Source organism: Morus notabilis, unplaced genomic scaffold (genome assembly GCF_000414095.1).
Source record: "Morus notabilis unplaced genomic scaffold, ASM41409v2 Scaffold940, whole genome shotgun sequence".
Taxonomy (NCBI): Eukaryota; Viridiplantae; Streptophyta; class Magnoliopsida; order Rosales; family Moraceae; genus Morus; species Morus notabilis.
In genome coordinates, this window is record NW_010361497.1 from 810 (window position 1) to 19,248 (window position 18,439).

At 37.0% G+C, this 18,439-nt stretch overlaps 2 protein-coding genes across 2 annotated transcripts; one reads left to right on the forward strand and one right to left on the reverse strand.

The window, feature by feature from the left end:
* Positions 1-992: 992 nt before the first annotated feature.
* LOC112091879 lies at positions 993-2,528 on the reverse strand. Its single transcript, XM_024166587.1, has 4 exons — positions 2,144-2,528; positions 1,845-2,033; positions 1,266-1,318; positions 993-1,127 (listed from the first exon to the last, which is right to left on the reverse strand). Exons 1-4 carry the CDS (start codon positions 2,526-2,528, stop codon positions 993-995), a joined length of 762 nt encoding a protein of 253 aa, XP_024022355.1.
* Positions 2,529-6,532: 4,004 nt separating this feature from the next.
* On the forward strand, positions 6,533-16,825 carry LOC21385033 (protein ALWAYS EARLY 2). The gene is made up of 15 exons (XM_024166589.1): positions 6,533-6,596; positions 8,886-9,109; positions 9,232-9,544; positions 10,014-10,091; positions 10,419-10,702; positions 10,834-10,890; positions 11,271-11,585; positions 11,675-11,853; positions 11,950-12,232; positions 12,722-12,928; positions 13,602-13,763; positions 14,276-14,386; positions 14,518-14,733; positions 15,684-15,971; positions 16,318-16,825. The coding sequence occupies exons 1-15, from the start codon at positions 6,533-6,535 to the stop codon at positions 16,480-16,482; spliced, it is 2,946 nt and encodes a 981-aa protein (XP_024022357.1). The 3' UTR covers positions 16,483-16,825.
* The last annotated feature ends 1,614 nt before the right edge of the window (positions 16,826-18,439 follow it).

Genomic DNA, 18,439 nt, shown 5'->3' on the forward strand with positions numbered 1-18,439 from the left:
ATTTTCCTTCGGGTAATTGTTTGTGGGAAACATCATCTTGAGTAAACTCAACCGTTAAACCATCTAGAAATTCATCTTCACTCGAACTCTCCCTCTGAAGATGGGAATTGTTGTAATAGGGCTGTCCCTCAAAGAATGTGACATCCATAGAAAGAAACATTTGTTTGGAAACGGGATCAAAAACATTTATACCCTTTCTGATTTATAGGATAACCTACGAAAATGCACTTATGTGCTTTTGAATCAAGCTTAGAACGTCTAGGATCATGATTATGGACAAAAGCTACACTTCCAAAAATTCTTAAGGGAATATATGTTATTAGCCGAGTGGCTGGAATGCATTCACTTAAGAGTTTCATTGGTGTTTTAAAGTTCAAAATTCTTGTAGGCAACCTATTGATTAAATATGTGGCTGTTAACACTGCTTCTCCCCAAAGGTACTTGGGAACTTTAGCTTTAAAACTTATAGCTCTAACAACTTCAAGAAGATGTCTGTTTTTTCTCTCAGCCATCCCGTTTTGTTGAGGTGTATTGGTACAAGAACTTTGATGTACAATCCCTTTTTCAGCAAAAAAATGCCCCAACACATTGTTAAAAAATTCTTTGCCGTTATCACTTCGGAAAATTTTAATCTGAGTCTGAAATTGTGTTTAAACCATATTATGGAAATTTTTAAACACTATTTCAGCATCGGATTTTTCTTTTAAAAGGAAGACCCAAGTGACTCTAGTATGGTCATCAATGAAAGTAATAAACCAGCGTTTTCCAGAAAAAGTTGACACTCGAGAAGGACCCCAAATATCACTATGAATCATGGTAAATGGTTTCGATTTTTTATATGGTTGTGATGGAAAAACGGCACGATGATGCATTGCTAATTCACAAGATTCACATCGAAACATAGAAGGATTTTTATTCATGAATAACTTGGGTAACAAATGCTTTAAATATTGAAAACTTGGATGTCCTAATCGATAATGCCATAACATAATCTAACTGTCACTAGAAACAGAAATAGAATTGAAACAGGCCTGTTGATCTTGTCTTCCAAAGGTTGATCCATTATTGAAGAGGTAGAGACCACTATCCAGTCTAGCACCCCCAATCATCTTCTCCGAGGTTAAATCCTGAAATTCACAACGAGAAGACCAAAAATTAACTTGGCAGTTATGATCATGTGTCAACTTACTGATAGACAAGAGGTTGTAGGACAAATGAGGAACATGCAGGACATTTTTTAGAATTAGAGAAGGGGAAATGATAACTATTCCCAGCAACCGTAGCAAAGGAGCCATCTGCAATTTAACTCTTTGATTCCCTGCACAAGGTGTATATGAAGAGAAAAATTGTGAATTGCCGGTCATATGATCGGTAGCACCTGCATCTAATATCCAGGAGCCATCTGATTTGGTACAGGCAGCGGCTACAGTGAAAAAATTACCTTACTGTTCTAGAGAACAAGAGGAGTTAGAGTTTCCTAAAGATTGGGACCGAAACATTTTTTGTAGGTGCTCTATCTGTTCCTTTGTAAAAGGAAGGGATGCTGATGGAGATTCCTGCTCTGGATCCGTGCGGCTTGCTTGGAATGCGCGGAACTCTCCCCCTGACCTGGTGTCACTGCCGGGTCTTTTCTTCAGGTTTGCTGGTTTCTCGTGTAGTTTCCACTAGTTTTCCCGAGTATGCCATGCTTTCCTGCAATGGTCACACCAGGGCCTCTGTTTACCTCCATGCCTGTCTCCTTCTGGTTCTGTGCCTCGGATTACAAGGGCAGATCTCTCACCATCTATCTTTGGTTTATCAATGTTTTTCAACATCACATGTCGCCGTGCTTCCTCTCTACGTACCTCTGCAAATACCTCTTATTGTTAGCAGGGGTCTTTTTCCTAATATACGTCCTTGAACCTCATCAAGATCTTTATTCAACCCAGCCAAGAACACAAATACCCGGCCTCTCTCAACCTTCTTTTTGTACCGAGCATTGTCATTAGAGTTTTCCCATTGTTCATCTTCGAACATATCCAATTCCTGCCATACTGTCATCATATCATTATAGTAGGTCGTTACCTCACGGTCACCTTGCTGCATCTTTCACATCCGAGTGTTCAACTCGAACAATTATGAGTGGTTGTCCAGATCGGAATACGTTTCCGGACTGCCTCCCAAACGTCACGGGCTGTGGGCAAGAACATGAAGGGCTTTCCAACAACCGGATCCATCAAGTTGATCAACCAGGCAGTCACCATGGAGTTTTCTGAGCGCCATTGCCTGTATTTTGGATCACTGGTGGCTGGAGGTTTTTCTTCTCCATTCAAATGCCCATATTTCCCTTTGTTGTCGATCACCAGTCGCACGAATTGAGACCACTCAAGGTAATTCTTTCCATTCAATTTGTGAACGGTAATTTGAAGGGAATTTTCAGAGAAGGAAACTATCGAATTTGACTGTGAAATTGTCCCCGATGAAGCCATACCACTGGTGGCATCTGAAGTGGCTGAACTAGACCCAACCATGGCGGCTTTAAAATTCATAATCGAGCCCTAGGCTCTGATACCATATAGGAAAATATCAGGGACAGAAAGAGAGAATAGCTCTCTGTTTTTTCTTATTAATTCCAGAGAATAGAACACACTTAAATAGAAAAGGAGAATACACGTTAAACCCTAGAATCCCACATAATCAGGGATTTTATTCTATTCTTTGATTCTTTCCTAGTTTATTCAAATATCAAATCCTAACTTGACAATCCTGATTTGCCGACACCTTACAACTTCCCTTTTTTTATTTGGTTCTATAGGAGTCTCTACTGGTTTGCAACCCAATATCCTGGTTTCTTTCAAGAGATCTAGTACATATTTTCTCAGCGAGACTGAAATGCCACTTATGTTTCTAGCAATCTTCATTCCAAGAAAATACCTGAGGCTCCCAAGGTTTTTAATCTCGAACTCTTCTGCTAGTTTCCTCTTGAGTCTTTGTTCTTCTTCAAGACCATTACCAGTCAAAATAATGTCATCGACATACACAAAGAGTATTGTAATCTTACCGTCCTTATGTTGATAGAATAGTGTGTGATCACCTGCAGCCTGCTTGTATCCCTGCTCTTTGATCACCTTAGTAAATGGGTCAAACCAAGCTCGTGGTGATTGCTTTAGGCCATATAGTGATTTCTTCAACCTACACACTTCATCACACCTTCCATCTTTGTTGAACCCGGGTGGTAGCTCCATATAAGCTTCTTCCTCCAGGTCACCATTAAGAAATGTGTTTTTCACATCAAGTTGTTGCATTAGCCAATACAAATTTGTTGCTAGAGACAACAAAACTCAAACAGTAATAATTTTGGCTACAGGTGCGAAGGTCTCCTGATAATCTATTCCATACGTTTGTGTGTAGCCCTTAGCCACCAACTGAGCTTTATATCTTTTAATTGAACCATCTGCCTTATACTTGACTGTGAGTACCCACTTGCACCCAACTGGAATCTTATCTCTAGGTTTTTTCACAATGTCCCACGTGCCATTCTTCTTTAGAGCTCCCATTTCTTCCAAGATAGCTTGTCTCCATTTCGCTTTTTCCATTGCCTCCTGGATATCTCTCAGTATTTCCACACTTGCCATATTAGACACCAAGGCTTTCATTGGTCCTGACAAATGATCATACCCTACATAATTGGTTATAGGGTGTTTGGTATAGGATCTGGTACCCCTTCTCAGAGAAATAGGAATGCCTAAATCCTCCAACTCCCCCTTAAGACCAGACTCTGGGTCAGATTCTTGGTGGTGAGTAACCTTCTAGTTTCCTCGAACTTTTTGGTTCTTCCTGTGAATAGGTTAAGATCAAATGGTTGCAGGCCACCCTCCTTAATTTTTTTATATTCTTGCATTATAGACTTTGGTGCTCAAAGGTTTTGAACTTGTGTGGGATTGTCAGGCTGTGAAGGATTATCTACCTGTTCTATGATGGTGTGTGGTTGATCATAGCCAGGTGGTTCGAGTACGGGTAGATTTGACTGAACATTATCCGGAATTTTAGTGGAATTTTCTATGGTAATGGTCGGGAAATTTTCAGGCTCTATAACAGGTGGATTTGTCTGATTTAAGCCAGGAATATTTTTAAACTTTTTACCATGATCTCGACTTCAGGGGATGTTTCATTAAGACTAGAATCCCTAGGTTCACGGCTTGTAATTTCTGGAGGAGGAGCAAAATCCCAAAAAAATTCCGAAGACTTAAGGTCCAAAGATTCGGAGCTTGGAACTACAGGATATTTTGACTTCTCCCAAAAATTTTCTTCCCATATTTTCTCCCCTTGAAGGAAATTTTTGGTAAACGCAGGTTGATCTTCAAAGAAGGTGACATCCCTAGACACAAAGTACTTCCTCTTTTCTATGGAGCAGCACTTATAGCCCTTTTTAGTTGCAGAATACCCCAAAAAAAATACATTTATGAGCTCTAGGGTCTATTTTCCCTCGGTTAGGATCAAGGTTATGGACAAAGGCAACACAACCCAACACTTTTAACTCTAGAGAAGATGGAACACGAGCCTCTGGGTAGGATTTGTGTAGGCATTCTATCGGTGTTTGAAATTTGAGAACTCGAGAGGGTACCCTATTTACCAAGTATGTTGCAGTTAGAACTGCATCACCCCAAAAACGCTTAGGAAGATTTGCTGTAAGCAGTAATGACTGGGCAACTTCTGAAAGATGACGATTTTTTCTTTCGGCCACTCCATTTTGTTGTGGTGTATCAACACATGAGCTTTGATGGATAATTCCATTATTTCTCACAAACTCCCCTAACATAGCATTGAAAAATTCGGTGCCATTATTAGTTCTCAAGAATTTAATATTCTCATCAAATTGTGTTTTAATCATTGAATGAAATTCTTTGAAAACATGTGTGTGGTCATCGGTGAAGGTTATGAACCATTTTTTGTTGGTGAGACTTGAAATACGAGAAGGTCCCCAAATATCACTATGAATAAGGATGAATGGTTTTGATGCACGGTATGGTAAAGGAAAGAGGTGAACACGAGTGTGCTTTGCTAATTGACAAACTTCACATTGAAATTTTTTCATTATTCTTGAACAAAGATGGAAACAAAAACTTCAAATAAGGGAAACTAGGATGTCCTAATCTATAATGCAATAACATAACTTTTTGAGTTCTAGATATAGATTTGCTTGTAACCATTTGAGCTTTCCCATTAACGCCAGAATCATCCTTAAAGTAGATTCGGCACATGGAGAACCCCGATCATCGGTCTTGAAAGATACAAACAGTTGGCAGAAAAATTACCACACAGTCTAAGTCTTTGGTTATCTTACTTATGGACAAAAGATTAAAACTTAGATTCGGCACATGGAGAACCCCTTTTAACATGACACTAGGTCCAATTCTTATAGTCCCAGTACCGGCCACCACAGAGGAGGTCCCATCAGCAATCTGCACTTTGCGGTTTCCAGCGCTGGGAATATATGTGGTGTAAAGTTTACCATAACTAGTCATGTGGTCCGTTGCTCCTGAGTCAATAATCCATGGTTCTTTTTTTTGCCAAGCCACAAAAAACAGTTAATGCTTTACCTCTTTGAGCCAAGAGAGATGATGAGTGGGAAGATGATTGTGTCATCATCTTCTGCCTTAATTGTTCCAACTGTTCCTTGGAGAAAACCGGTGCTGCAGTAGCTGGAGTAATTAATTCTTCATCAGTTTTCTCGGCTGCTGCCTGAAATCCCTTTCCTTCACGTCCACGGTTCCGAGGTGTCCAGTTGGTCGGTTTGTCATGTAGTTTCCAACAAGTCTCCTTGGTATGATAAGGTTTCTTGCAATGTTCGCACCACTTCTTGTTATTTTTTCCTTCCCCCAGATTCTCTTGTACACGATCATGAACAACAAGTACATAGCTCTCTAAATTTTGCATATTTCCTCCAAGCATGACCTTCTTTCTTGTTTCTTCTCTACGCACCTCAGCCAAAATTTCTTCAATTTGGGACAGAGGTCTCATTCCTAGCAATCGGCCACGGACTTCATCCAAGTCTTTATTAAGTCTTGCAAAAAAATCATATATCCGGTTTTGATCTATCATCCTTCTATACAAGATTGCATCTTCGGGGTCTTTCCAAGATGGAGATGAGAAGAGATCCAATTCTTGCCAAAGTCTTGCCAGCTCATGATATTGTGTAACATCACTCTCCCCCTGCTTCAGATTTCTCACCTTGTTTCTCAATTTGAACATCTGTGAGGCATTCTCTAAATCAGAATAGGCCAAGTTTACAGCATCCCCGTTTCTTTTTTGCCGTGGGAAACAATTTGTAGGTATCTGCAATGTTGTCTTCCATCGAGTGAATCAACCACGCCATCACCGTGGAGTTTTGAGGTTCCCAATTCGCATAAGAAGGGTCTTCAATTTTGAGCTACGGAATTGAACCATCCAAATAGCCCAATCTTCCTTTTCCCCGTAAAACCATCAACACTGAACGAGACCACTTAAGAAAATTCTTTCCATTTAATTTGTGGGTGGTAATTTGTAGAGATATATGGTTAGAACTTTCGGGGTTCATGGAAGTGGGTTGAGAAATAGCAGTGGGAGCAATTGTGGAGGTAGTCTGTGAGGTGTTGAAACTTTCCTTAGGGACATCGCCTCCGCTTGCTCCAGTCAAAGCCCTCCTATACGCTGCCATCTACAACTTGGAGTTCAAGAATGTCCAGACTTAACCGGGTCTGATACCATGTAGCAAGAACCCGAGGAAATAGCACTAGGGGACAAACACTGCTAGAAGAATGAAAATTATAGTTCTCTCATTCATTTCCTAGGCATGTACACCGGCCTCCTTATATAGATAAGCTAGGGAACAACAAAAAAAGGAAACAAGATAAATAAGGAAATAAATAAAAAAAAAGAGGGATCCTGCCTAATCACCTATCCCAAAACTTTAGGGAAATCATTCAAAGTCAACTAATAACTTTCCCCCACAATTATTCCATACTCGGCTACAAAAACACATGAAATAATGCATAAAGTCTAGAAGTGAGAAATGTGGTAAGTCTTAGTCTCAGTCTAACACTCATTTTTTTTTCTTTTTAATACAACTTTAATCCTTGAGTCTTAGTCTTTTTTTTTTTTTTTTTTTTAATACGTCTTTAATCCTTGAGTCTTAGTCTAACACTCTAAACGAAACTAAACATAGCAATTTAAGTCTTGTTAAAACTAACTAATCAGCAATTATAAATAGCTAATTTTGTTTTTGATAATATAGATAACTAATTAAAAATATAAAAAAAACCAGAAATTACAAACTAAACAGCATAAGTATACGATATAGTACATATAGTTATATACTTTATAATAATGATGTATAACATAACATAACCGAATGAAGTTTTATGGATTTTTTGTCCATCTCAAACTTGCTTTTGTACTTTTTCTTTGTTTCAATGAAGTTTTATCTTTACCAAATAACCAAATAAGTATGTTATATAATATTAATATAACATAGAAAAAATAAAAAACTAAAAGCATTGCCTATAAAGAAAAAATAAAAATAAAAGTTAAAACCAAGACCAAAAGAGCTTATAGCATTCAGCGGCAATGGGAAAAAAGAAAAAAGAAAACAGAGCAGAGTACATAAATAGTTGAGAGAGGAAGTAAGTTTGGGGAAGTCGTCGGAGATCTAGAAGATAGGGGAGAAGAGGTCGAGATTTTGGGTGCTGGGTGTTTAGGATTTGGCCTATGGTACAGAAGATAGGGTTTCAGAGCGTTATTTTTGTTTCTCTCTCTTCTATTGGGCTGAAACTTTGCAGATGGGCTGACTATCAAAGGAAAAAAACGCCCTGCAATTTAAAAAAAATCAGGCCTAATTGCCTGTTTAAATGAGGCTTAAGCCTCAGACGTGCCTCAAGGCGTACACCTCAAATGAAAAAGGTGTAAGCCTCATTGGAGGCCATCAAAACGTAGCCTCGAATCCTTAAGTGAGCGCCTCGAGGCGTTCGAGGCATACGTTTTTTTAATCCATGGGTTATCAAGCATTTTGCTACGCTATTTTGATCAATTTCAAGTTATTCCTCGTACTGATCAATTGTAGTTTTTTCCCTTAAAATGCGTAAATGTAAAGGATGTACAAAATTAGGTTGAAACCTTAAAGAGAGACGGAAAAAAAAGAAAAGAAAGTAATTAGAGCTGGCATATTTGTCTAGCTAGGTTTTAATATAATGGGCTTCTAAATCTTTTGCTGTATTGGAACTAAAATTTGTAAAGACTAAAAAGAAGTGAGGAAACTAAGAAAATATCTAAAAATTTTTATAGACAGAGAACAAGGTAAGGGATGTTGCAAATTGATTTTAAAAGTTATTTTTCTTGATGGTCTTCCTTTATTTTTTCTTTCCTTTTTGGCATTTCATATCTTTGTTCTTGTTGGTTTTCCTTTGTTGGGATGACTTTTAACGGCTTTCCATGCACGAGTTATTAGATTAGCTGTTGCTGCTTCTCTTTGAACATGTATGGTGGTACTTTCTGAAATATCCCCCGAAATATGTATTCGGCTCACATGTCCCCTTTTTCTGGTTCCTTTCATGCGCCCAGTAATATCATAGACGTCTATTAAAATATTTTAAATGAGATGACCTTTTAGCTAATGTGGCGTGATATTTTAATTGACATGACATTTTAATTAATGTGGCATGATATTACTATGCAAGTAGCTTTTCGTTGCATTGTTGCTATTTTATTTTTCTGTGGATGTTGATTATGTCCATACATGCATGGACACTCTAATTTGGATATCTGCTTGCAAAGTTTAACTTAGCGGAATGCTAATTTCTTAAGTAAATTTGTTCTACTAACTTAATCATTTACATATGACACTGGAGTTATGTTGTTGTGCTTCGTATCAGGTAGTCAGCCTCGTGCAGTTGGGAAGAGGACACCACGTTTCCCTGTATCATATTCTCATAAGAAAGATTATGGGGAAAATTATGATTCACCAATTAAGAGGAATCGAAAGTCAGATCATGATAATGAGGACGATGTTTTACATGTGGCAGCACTGGCGTTGACTGAGGCTGCTCAAAGAGTAGGTTCTCCTCAAGTTTCCACACCATACAAAAGACAAGAACACGTGAGCTCCTCTCCTGCTCTGAGCTGGGAAAAATTAGTGATCATGTGCAACAACTATATTATTTTCAGCCACTGCTTTTTTTATCCTTATAATTCGACTTTTTTCTTGTTTATGTGATATAGCATCCACAATCTGAGTTAGAAGGTAGTGTTGGAAGTAGGGGAGCTGAAAATGGAGATTATGCAAAAGATACTAGCTCCTTGGTGGATATGGAAGGTGTCGGTACAGTTGAGGTTCATCGGAAGGGGAAGAAGTTTTACAGAAAGAAAGAGAAAGTTGAAGACGATGATGGTGGAGAGGCATGTAGTGGGACAGAAGAGGGGGTTAATGTCAGCAGTCTGAAAGGAAAAGCTGACGCTGAAGTTTCAAACATAAAAGCTGAGCGAGTTTCCCCACAAGTTCAACGAAAGAGAAGCAAGAAACTATTTTTCGGAGGTACAACCCCTCCCCAAACTCCCATATATATACATATATATATATATTGTTGTAAAACAAAATGATATTCTTTTCTGCTTCCAAATATTGCACTAAATAATATATCCAAAGAGAAAAAGAATTAAAAAGGAAGAAGAAGAAGCATAATGCCATAAACTAAACAAGAAAAGATTGAGAAAAGATTTCGTCCAAGTTTTTTTCTGAAAGAAAGATTTTAATCTTTTCATACTACAAATGATAACTCTAGATATAAATACAAATCCATGTTTGTATAGTGCATACAGGCTCACATGCGTGCGTGTCCACACACATGCAATACATAGCGAAAACCTTTTACCCTTAACACCATGATCTGTTGCCGTATTTTCCAGCTACTGGTTTGCTATCAGTTATCCAATTGTCCTCTGGTTCAGGTTTTCAAAATTTATCTCTTGTAACAAATTGAGTCTTTTGATTGTTAATTTTGCAGATGAAAGCTCTGAATTTGATGCTTTGCAAGCACTGGCTGATTTGTCACTGATGATGCCACCATGCACAATGGAATCTGGTAAGCAGTTTTTGCCTAAACTTGTTGGTTTTTAATTTTTGTTTGCCACGTAACATTTTAGTCTTATATTGGTCTTACATTAATTTATTTTTCAACCTTTTAGAGGATGGTTCAAGAAAAATGATTTTGTTGAATGTGGTGTAAGAATGTCTGTAACGTTTAAATTACTGTTAAATTTAGAGTAGATTGTTGTTGGTTTACTGCAGCTTTTTTGATAGGTTTACTGCAGCTGTTTTGATATTTGAACCTTCCTCCGTCCGTTTAAATAATTATCTCCTTATTTTATTTGAGTGGTTTCTCATTTCTATCATAATCTGTTGGATTTAGAATCATCTGTTAAGTTGAAGGAAGAAAAAACAACTCTTGATGTGAAAGATAAATTCAGTCTACCTGAAGACACATCTACTAGCCAAGTTAGAAGCAGAAATAAACTCTTGTCTGCAAAACAAAAGGGAACCTATGCAATTTCTGGAGTTGAGGGTACCAGTTCCAAAAAATCCAAACTTGGAAGGGACTCAAAAGTTGATATTAATACTATATCAACATTGGAACAACAGCCTCGTTCTGACGCCAAAGCATGGAAAAGGAAGCGCAAGTCCTTGGTACCAAAGGTGAACAATAAATGGTTTCTCTTTGTAACATAGTATTTTCATCTTCATCTGTTTAGCATCTGTATCGTATAAGTTAATTTCCAATTTATTAGTCAACCTGATGTTAAAGCCATTTCTTGTTCAAGTTACAGGTATCAAGTGCTGAAGCTCATTTGGATTCTCGTGCGAGTGAAGCTGTAAAGACTGAGGTATTTAGCTTTTTCTAGAAGTGTAGATACTTTGTTGTATTCGTACTTTAGAATGATTAGTTGTAGTAATTTGTGGAAAGTCAATGAAATTACTCTTTCAATGTTTTTTGTGATAAAAGTTTTTTTTTTTTTTTCTTTTCTAAGTGAATTTAGCATAAACGTCTGCAACACACATAGACAAACATATGCTGGTGGAATGTCGAAAAAAAATAAATAAATAAATGAAAACCTATGCTGGTTCTATATATGATTAAGTATCCTGATATCTTATATGTTTTTCTATTGAAATTTCACTAATCTAAAGGCTAGTGATTCTCTGCATTTCTCATTGGGAAACTATTGTGATTTTCATCTCCTGTTTTGTGATCCGTGTGTTGTAGGTCACTTGTGAAGAAGAGAGTAAACCAGTGATTAAGGGAAAATGCAGTAGCCAATCCTCTACTCCTTCCAAGAAATGGAAATCCGTTAGATCGTCAGCTGAAGGTTCTTTAAATAGTGATTACATAAGAACTGGAACTAGAACTGATCCATTGGTATCATCTATCCAAGTTCCTACTGCAAGCAAAGTTAACTTACCGATCAAACAAAAAAGTAGACGAAAAATGTATATACCCCAAACATTTTTCCCCAAGGAGATCAAGTTTTCTGAGCATATAGTAAAAGGGAAGGTCAACAAGCATTCCACTTCAACAAAGGTAAATCAAACCTTTCGTTTTGTTTTTTTTATATCTTGTAACTTAATTAAATTCAGAACCAACTCATGCTTTTCACTTCTGATTTGTAGGAAAAGCTTTCTTGTTGCCTATCATCATATTTGGTGCGTAGATGGGTCGCATTTGAGTGGTTTTATAGTGCAATAGATTACCCTTGGTTTGCCAAGAGGGAGTTTGAGGAGTACTTAAACCATGTTGGATTGGGGCACATCCCAAGGCTAACTCGTGTTGAGTGGGGTGTAATTAGAAGGTACACTTTTCTCTTTTTATGCATCTTTTTCTGTTTTGAGTGAAACTATTAAGAAAACATGTATGAAAATGAAATCAGAGTTGCTTGTTAATGCAGTTCCCTTGGTAAACCCCGGAGGTTTTCTGAACATTTTCTCCGTGAAGAAAGGGAGAAACTTAAACAATATCGAGAATCTGTAAGAGAACATTATACCGAACTTCATACTGGTGTGAGAGAAGGTCTCCCCACAGATTTAGCAAGACCATTGACAGTTGGACAACGAGTCATTGCTCTTCATCCCAGAACAAGAGAAATTCATGATGGAAGTGTTCTTACAGTCGATCATGATAGGTGCAGGGTTCAATTTGACCGTCCTGAGATAGGCGTTGAATTTGTCATGGTACTGCCCTTTTTTTGGCTAACATCTCTTGAACTTGTATTTAGAGATTTTGCATATAATGTCCCTCAAGTCACTTTTGGAGATGGTTTAAGGACTTAATTGTGAGTTTCCATTAGCTGACAGCTGATAAGTTGAAATTGATACAAAGAACAGAGAAATTTATGTTAAATAAAACATCTTACTTTTCTGAAATGATGAAAGTTACCATTTCTATCAGATGTGGAGATGTTGTTTTATTTTTTATAGTTGTAGAATGGAAGGACTTGAACATTTATGTTTGATGTTCAGTTGAAGGTACTTTCTAATGGTATTCTTCTGTGAGGTCCTCTAGAGATGGTATCTAACAATCTGTTTCTTTTTTTTTTTTCATATTTGATTTACCATTTTCTCTTTTTCTAGCAAAGAACGTTTCTAGTGGTAATAACTTTCGTTGTAATAGCAGTACCATTTCTCTCTTTTGGGAGTAACATGAGAAAATTTTCCTTGTAGGATGTGGATTGCATGCCTTTAAACCCATTGGAAAATATGCCAGAAACTCTAAGGCGACAGAATATTGGTGGCCACAAATTTCCCTTTATATCTAATGAGCCACAAATGAATGGCAATCTTAACTTTGGAGGGCCCATGATGTTTGCTTCAGGTGGGCATCCGGAGAAAGCACAGAGACCCATGAATACCTTGGGAAAGCATGGAAAGGTCGGAATGCCTACTAAATATTTCAATTCATTTTTGCCTAATAAATATCTCAGTTCATTTCTTTTTTACTTGAAAGAACTTTGCTTAGCCCCAGCAAAAAAAAAAAAAAAATCTTTATCCTTCGAGGTCCACTTGTCCTTTCTTTATATGCTGACGTTTTACATTTTTATTTTGGAATCAAATGTGTTCTACATTAAGCTGTCTGTCTGTCATTTGCTCACACATGATCTGGGGTTCATTTGCTAAAGTCACCCACCTAATGAATAATCATGTTTTTAATGCTCTCCACAGATAAACGAGTTCTTAAATATAAAGAAAAGAGGGGAAAGAAGGGTTAAGCCTTTTTTCTGTTTTCTTCATTGCTATTTGGGTCCACCGTCCAGCAAGACAAGGAGTTTAACTAGCTTTTTGTTTCTGATTTGGTTTGGAGCTGGGCCCCTTTTTTGTAGCTTAGACCTTAGTTTATGTTTTATGCCTTGAGGGTAACTCTTCCTCTTTTAGTTTTTATGTAATTTTTATCATGAATAGACAGTTCTTGTTTCAAAAACAAAAAAGATGTACCTACAGCCTAGTTCTGGTTCTTTCAATTGCAACGCATCAGTTTATCTACAAAATTAGAATACCTGTTGTTCTGATGAATTAACATAATTTACGCTAAATATATTTTGTCCAGGGAGATGCAACCCATGCCATTTCACAATTGAAGGCAGCAGCGGTCGATATTGTGAGCACACAACCAATAGCCTATAGTCAGTCTTTTGCTGTGGCAAATAACCAAGCACGGGAAGCTGATATACGAGCTATTTATGAGCTGACCCGTGCCCTTGACAAAAAGGTTAAAATCTAGTATCCATTCCGTTGATCGTTTGATTACATTAGCTCATTTAGGATTTATTTTAATTGGTATGGGGGTTGAAGATTCTGCTATTTCATTTCTCATGGATTTGTGCCTTCTTGGAATCTTTTTTTCTCGTCTTCTCAGATTCTTGTTAGGTAAATCTGCAGCGACGTATTTTCTAGTATTTGTCATCTGTTAAGCCTAAAACGAGAACATGTCCATCTCCAAGTCATCTATAGGTTTAAATTTTCCTTATTATGGATTTGGTGATTCTGCAGCAACTTAAACTCCAGCATTATCTTTCAATTTGACATCGTAAAATTATAATCATTAGCCTCCATACTTGGTCATCCTTTATGGTATCTGGATCTGCCAGTTCAGCGTTTTGTTTATCAATGATCATACGTAGTGTTGTATCATGCACTTTTATGATCTTGCTTAATATTACGCACTCATTATTTGTGGTTAACATTTTTTTTCTAACATTGCCTTTTGTTTTGGTCTTATAGGAAGCATTGTTGATGGAGCTTAGAAAAACAAATAATGAAATATTGGAGAACCAGAATAGTGGAGACTACTCTTTAAAAAACTCTGAACCTTTTAAGAAGCATTATGCAACGGTACTTGTACAGCTAAAGGAAGCCAGTGACCAGGCATGTGGCTTCCATCACTATATATCCTTATCTAATAATGTTTTTATTAATATATCTATCCTGTCTGCACAGGATCTAATTAATTGTTCTCAATGCAGGTTTCTTCAGCTTTGCTTGATTTGAGGCAACGTAATAGTTACCCTGGAAATGCTTTGCTCCCTTGGCTGAAGGCCCCTGCCAATATCGGTGTCCACAGTGTCCTTCCAGGTTCACTTGATAGTTTTTCCATTCCTCAAGATTCAGGATCTAGCGTCATTGAAATTGTTAAAGGATCAACAGTTAAAGCACAAGCGATGGTTGATGCTGCTATTCAGGTTTGAAGGCCGTCCGTCCTTTTCTCTGTGTGCACTTTTTGTGTTTCAACATTTCAATTATTTATTTATTATTGTTTTTGTTCTTAAATTGTTCTTCTGGATATCGAGCTTGTAGTGTGGTTGGTGAACTAACAATGGGATGATTACAATACTATGCCTCGTAGTTTTTACTTTTTTAAAAAATCTGCCTTCTAATCTTGAAAGCTACAACTCCACCACCGGGATTAGATATATGGGTTTCAATTTTGCCCTTTTGACCCATTCACCACCAAAAAAAAAAAAAAAAAGAGGTAAATATTTTCAATCCCCCAATTTACCTGCTAAAATGTGTTTTCAAACATGGTATGATGTTGTAGATGTTCTTAATCATAATCAAATACCCAATACCAACCAGAAACTAAACACGAGCATAAGACCCATGCGACATTTAAAAAAAAAAAATATATATATATATATATATACATATACTTTTTTTTTTTTGAAAAAAATAGTTTACTACTCAATCTTAAACTTTGCTCAATTTAATTGTAACTTTCAGAAGCCGATGGTGGATTGTCTAAGACTACAAGAGTAAAACAAGGTTTATGTTTGTAATTCTTCCAACTAACAATTTGTTGACACCCCTTAATATAAGTATATAGTACATTTATGGTTCTCTACGTTGGGTTAAGAAATGATATAAGATGTTGCTGTTCCAGGTTTGCTTTCCTCAGTTCTTCAAGAGTTTTAGAAAAGTTTATACTTCATAAATAAAGTCATCCAATGCGGTGTCAACTTCATACTGACCTAGAAGTCCAATCCATCAGCCAAAAAATAAACCCAAGAAGTCCAATCAATTGTTCTCTTTTCTTTCGGTACTTTATATGTTTATGCTTGTATGTTCGGGCTGCCCCCCTCTTTTCACTTATAGCATGAAGAAGGGTGTGAATCTAATACAGTAAAACTTACAGGCATTTTCATCAAGAGGGGAGGGAGAAGATGCTTATGCAAAGATTAGGGAAGCCCTAGACTCTATGGACAACTCATTGACATCAGATTCCAGAGTATCAATGAATAGGACACAGGACCAGGTCAATGGCAATTTGGGGCATCGCAATCAGCAGCTTTCTTCTACATCTGAGCCAGTCCACGCTGTTGATTCATCTGCTCTGAATTCACGTACGGATTCTGAAAAAAATGAGGCACAAGTCCCGTCAGAGGTCATTACATCGTGTGTTGCTACTTTGCTTATGATACAGGTAATTCAAGACATTCTAGACTTTAAAGCCCATATATGTATATTACGCAACACAAAACACATGCGCACACATTGTGTCCCTCTGATATTTGTTAGGTGATTTCTGCTACACACCTAGATTGTGATTCAACTTTTACTGGATTTGGCTTGCATGCAAGCACTTATTTATCTCGTTTCTAATCCTTTGCTAACATTTTCATGTCAGAATTAAGATATGATAAAAGTAACTTGAACTTTCTAAGGACTGTAAAACCTGATGAAGCCTAAAACGGTTCAAATGTGTAGAGGAGAAATTTTGTTCTTAATGTATCTTGTTATGATTGATGTTTGGTACTTCTGATATGCAGACATGTACTGAACGGCAATATCCTCCAGCGGACGTGGCTCAGATATTAGATTCCGCGGTCACAAGTTTGCATCCGTGCTGTCCACAAAATCTTCAAATATACAGAGAAATACAAACGTACATGGGTAGAATCAAGACCCAAATATTAGCACTTGTGCCAACTTGAGTATGATGTGCTTGCTTCCTTTCATTCTCGGGAATCAGCTTACTCTCAAAAGCTATTCTAAATCGAGCACGAACTAACTAGCAATTACATGACGTAATTGGGCCGATCGAACATGATTAATGAGAGGTTCTTGTTAAGACTAGTAGAACTTGAAAGCAAGTTCATGCAAATATACTGGTGGAACCTTGATCAGTCTCAACTTGGAAGCTCCAATCCCGCATTTTTAAGTTGTAATTTATTTGTGCGTTAGGCAAACAGGAAACGGCCATCAAACTGGTTCCGACGTAATTGTAATTTTCCGTGTTGTATTTAGATTATTCTGATCTGTAGTGGTCAGTATGCTCAGAAATAAATTGACTTGTAGCAATTTTGACGGAATGTGTTATGTACTGTTCCTTAAAAGTAGTTTACTCGTTTGCTTAGAAGTAGTGGAAATGTTATTCATTACCAATGATATCAGATTATTTTGCATTAGGTAGTGGGTACTACGCTCAATTTTATACATTTTACTATTCATTTAATAATTGATTACATTGAGAGAATACAAATGGGACATTCCTCTATCCAAAAGCTGTCCTCACTCTTGGAATCAACAGACATGGCTAACCAAATTCAGAGACAATACATCTGCTTCAATTTGTCAGACCGTCCCAAACAGCTCTTCACAATCACTCAACAGCATAAATCCATTATCTAACCAATTTCAAACCTCCCTTGATTGATATCAGTTCTCTGCAGCAAGGTCAGAGACGTTGCCCAGAGCTCCAGACATATCCTTCGTCTCTTATCACGGTACTCTACCACAAAATAAGACCCCTCTACTGACATTAGGTGAGCCTCACTAAATAGGCACGCGGGATCCAATCTAGTGAAATTCACTTTTTTGTGAGTGATGAAGATTCATCTCTATATTTCACAAAATAATCATTTATAAGTGTTGCATCGACGGTCATTTTGAGCCGAACAGCACCAATGGTATTCCAACAATCCCGTTGTACTCTGAACAACCTTTGAGCTTACCTCCTTAGCGAAAAGAAATTTGAGCGTACCTACAAAAGAGCCGCTGCGTTCTTCACAATATAACCGGAAGAATGTGTCTGCTTACCATGAGCCTAGGCATTGCGTTCAAACCACATATACCATTACCAGGCCAAAAATGGCTAGCTTTAATGAATTAATATGTAAGTGAATACATGATTAAATAGATGACAAATTATCCCATTCTTATAAAATTTATACCACAATTTAAACCTCTTTACTACAGTATTCTCTCAAAAAAATTGAATTTCTAAGCAAACCTATGAACCAAACAAGCAAAAAATCTTTCCTATATGAGTCAATTCGACAAATGGTCATTAATCCTTAAAGTGTACATGCAATCTCACTTTAGTCTCTAACTTTTGAAATGTCTAATAGTTGGTCCCTAAAATTTTATTCCGTTTCAATTCAATCCTTCCGTTAACTGAGGTTAAATATTGGATGGAATTGATGTAAATTAAGAACTAAAATTGAAAATAGTTAAAATTTAAATACTATATGGGGAATTAACTTTTATTTTTATATTATTTTAGTCAACTTTAGATGTTTTCAATTTTGGTCCTTAATTTTCATAGATTCCGTTCAGTATTTAACACCTAACTAACAAAAGGAATGTAACTGAAATAAAATAATGCCTCAAAGACCTAACTGAACGTATTAAAAAATCAGAGATTAAAGTGAGATTAAAAATAAAAAATATTTGTAAGATTAACCCTTCCTATATTTTTTACTTAATTTCTTCGTATACGAAGAAAAGGATCCCTATTTCCTTAATTGCATGGGATTACCTATCACAAATCCAACTCCCTCACCTTGGTAAATTTGTTACCAGGAAATATACGTATCCGACATCATCTATAGCATGAACCGCTTGTTATGAGCATGAAGATATACCACTTGTTATGACCACGACCCCGTT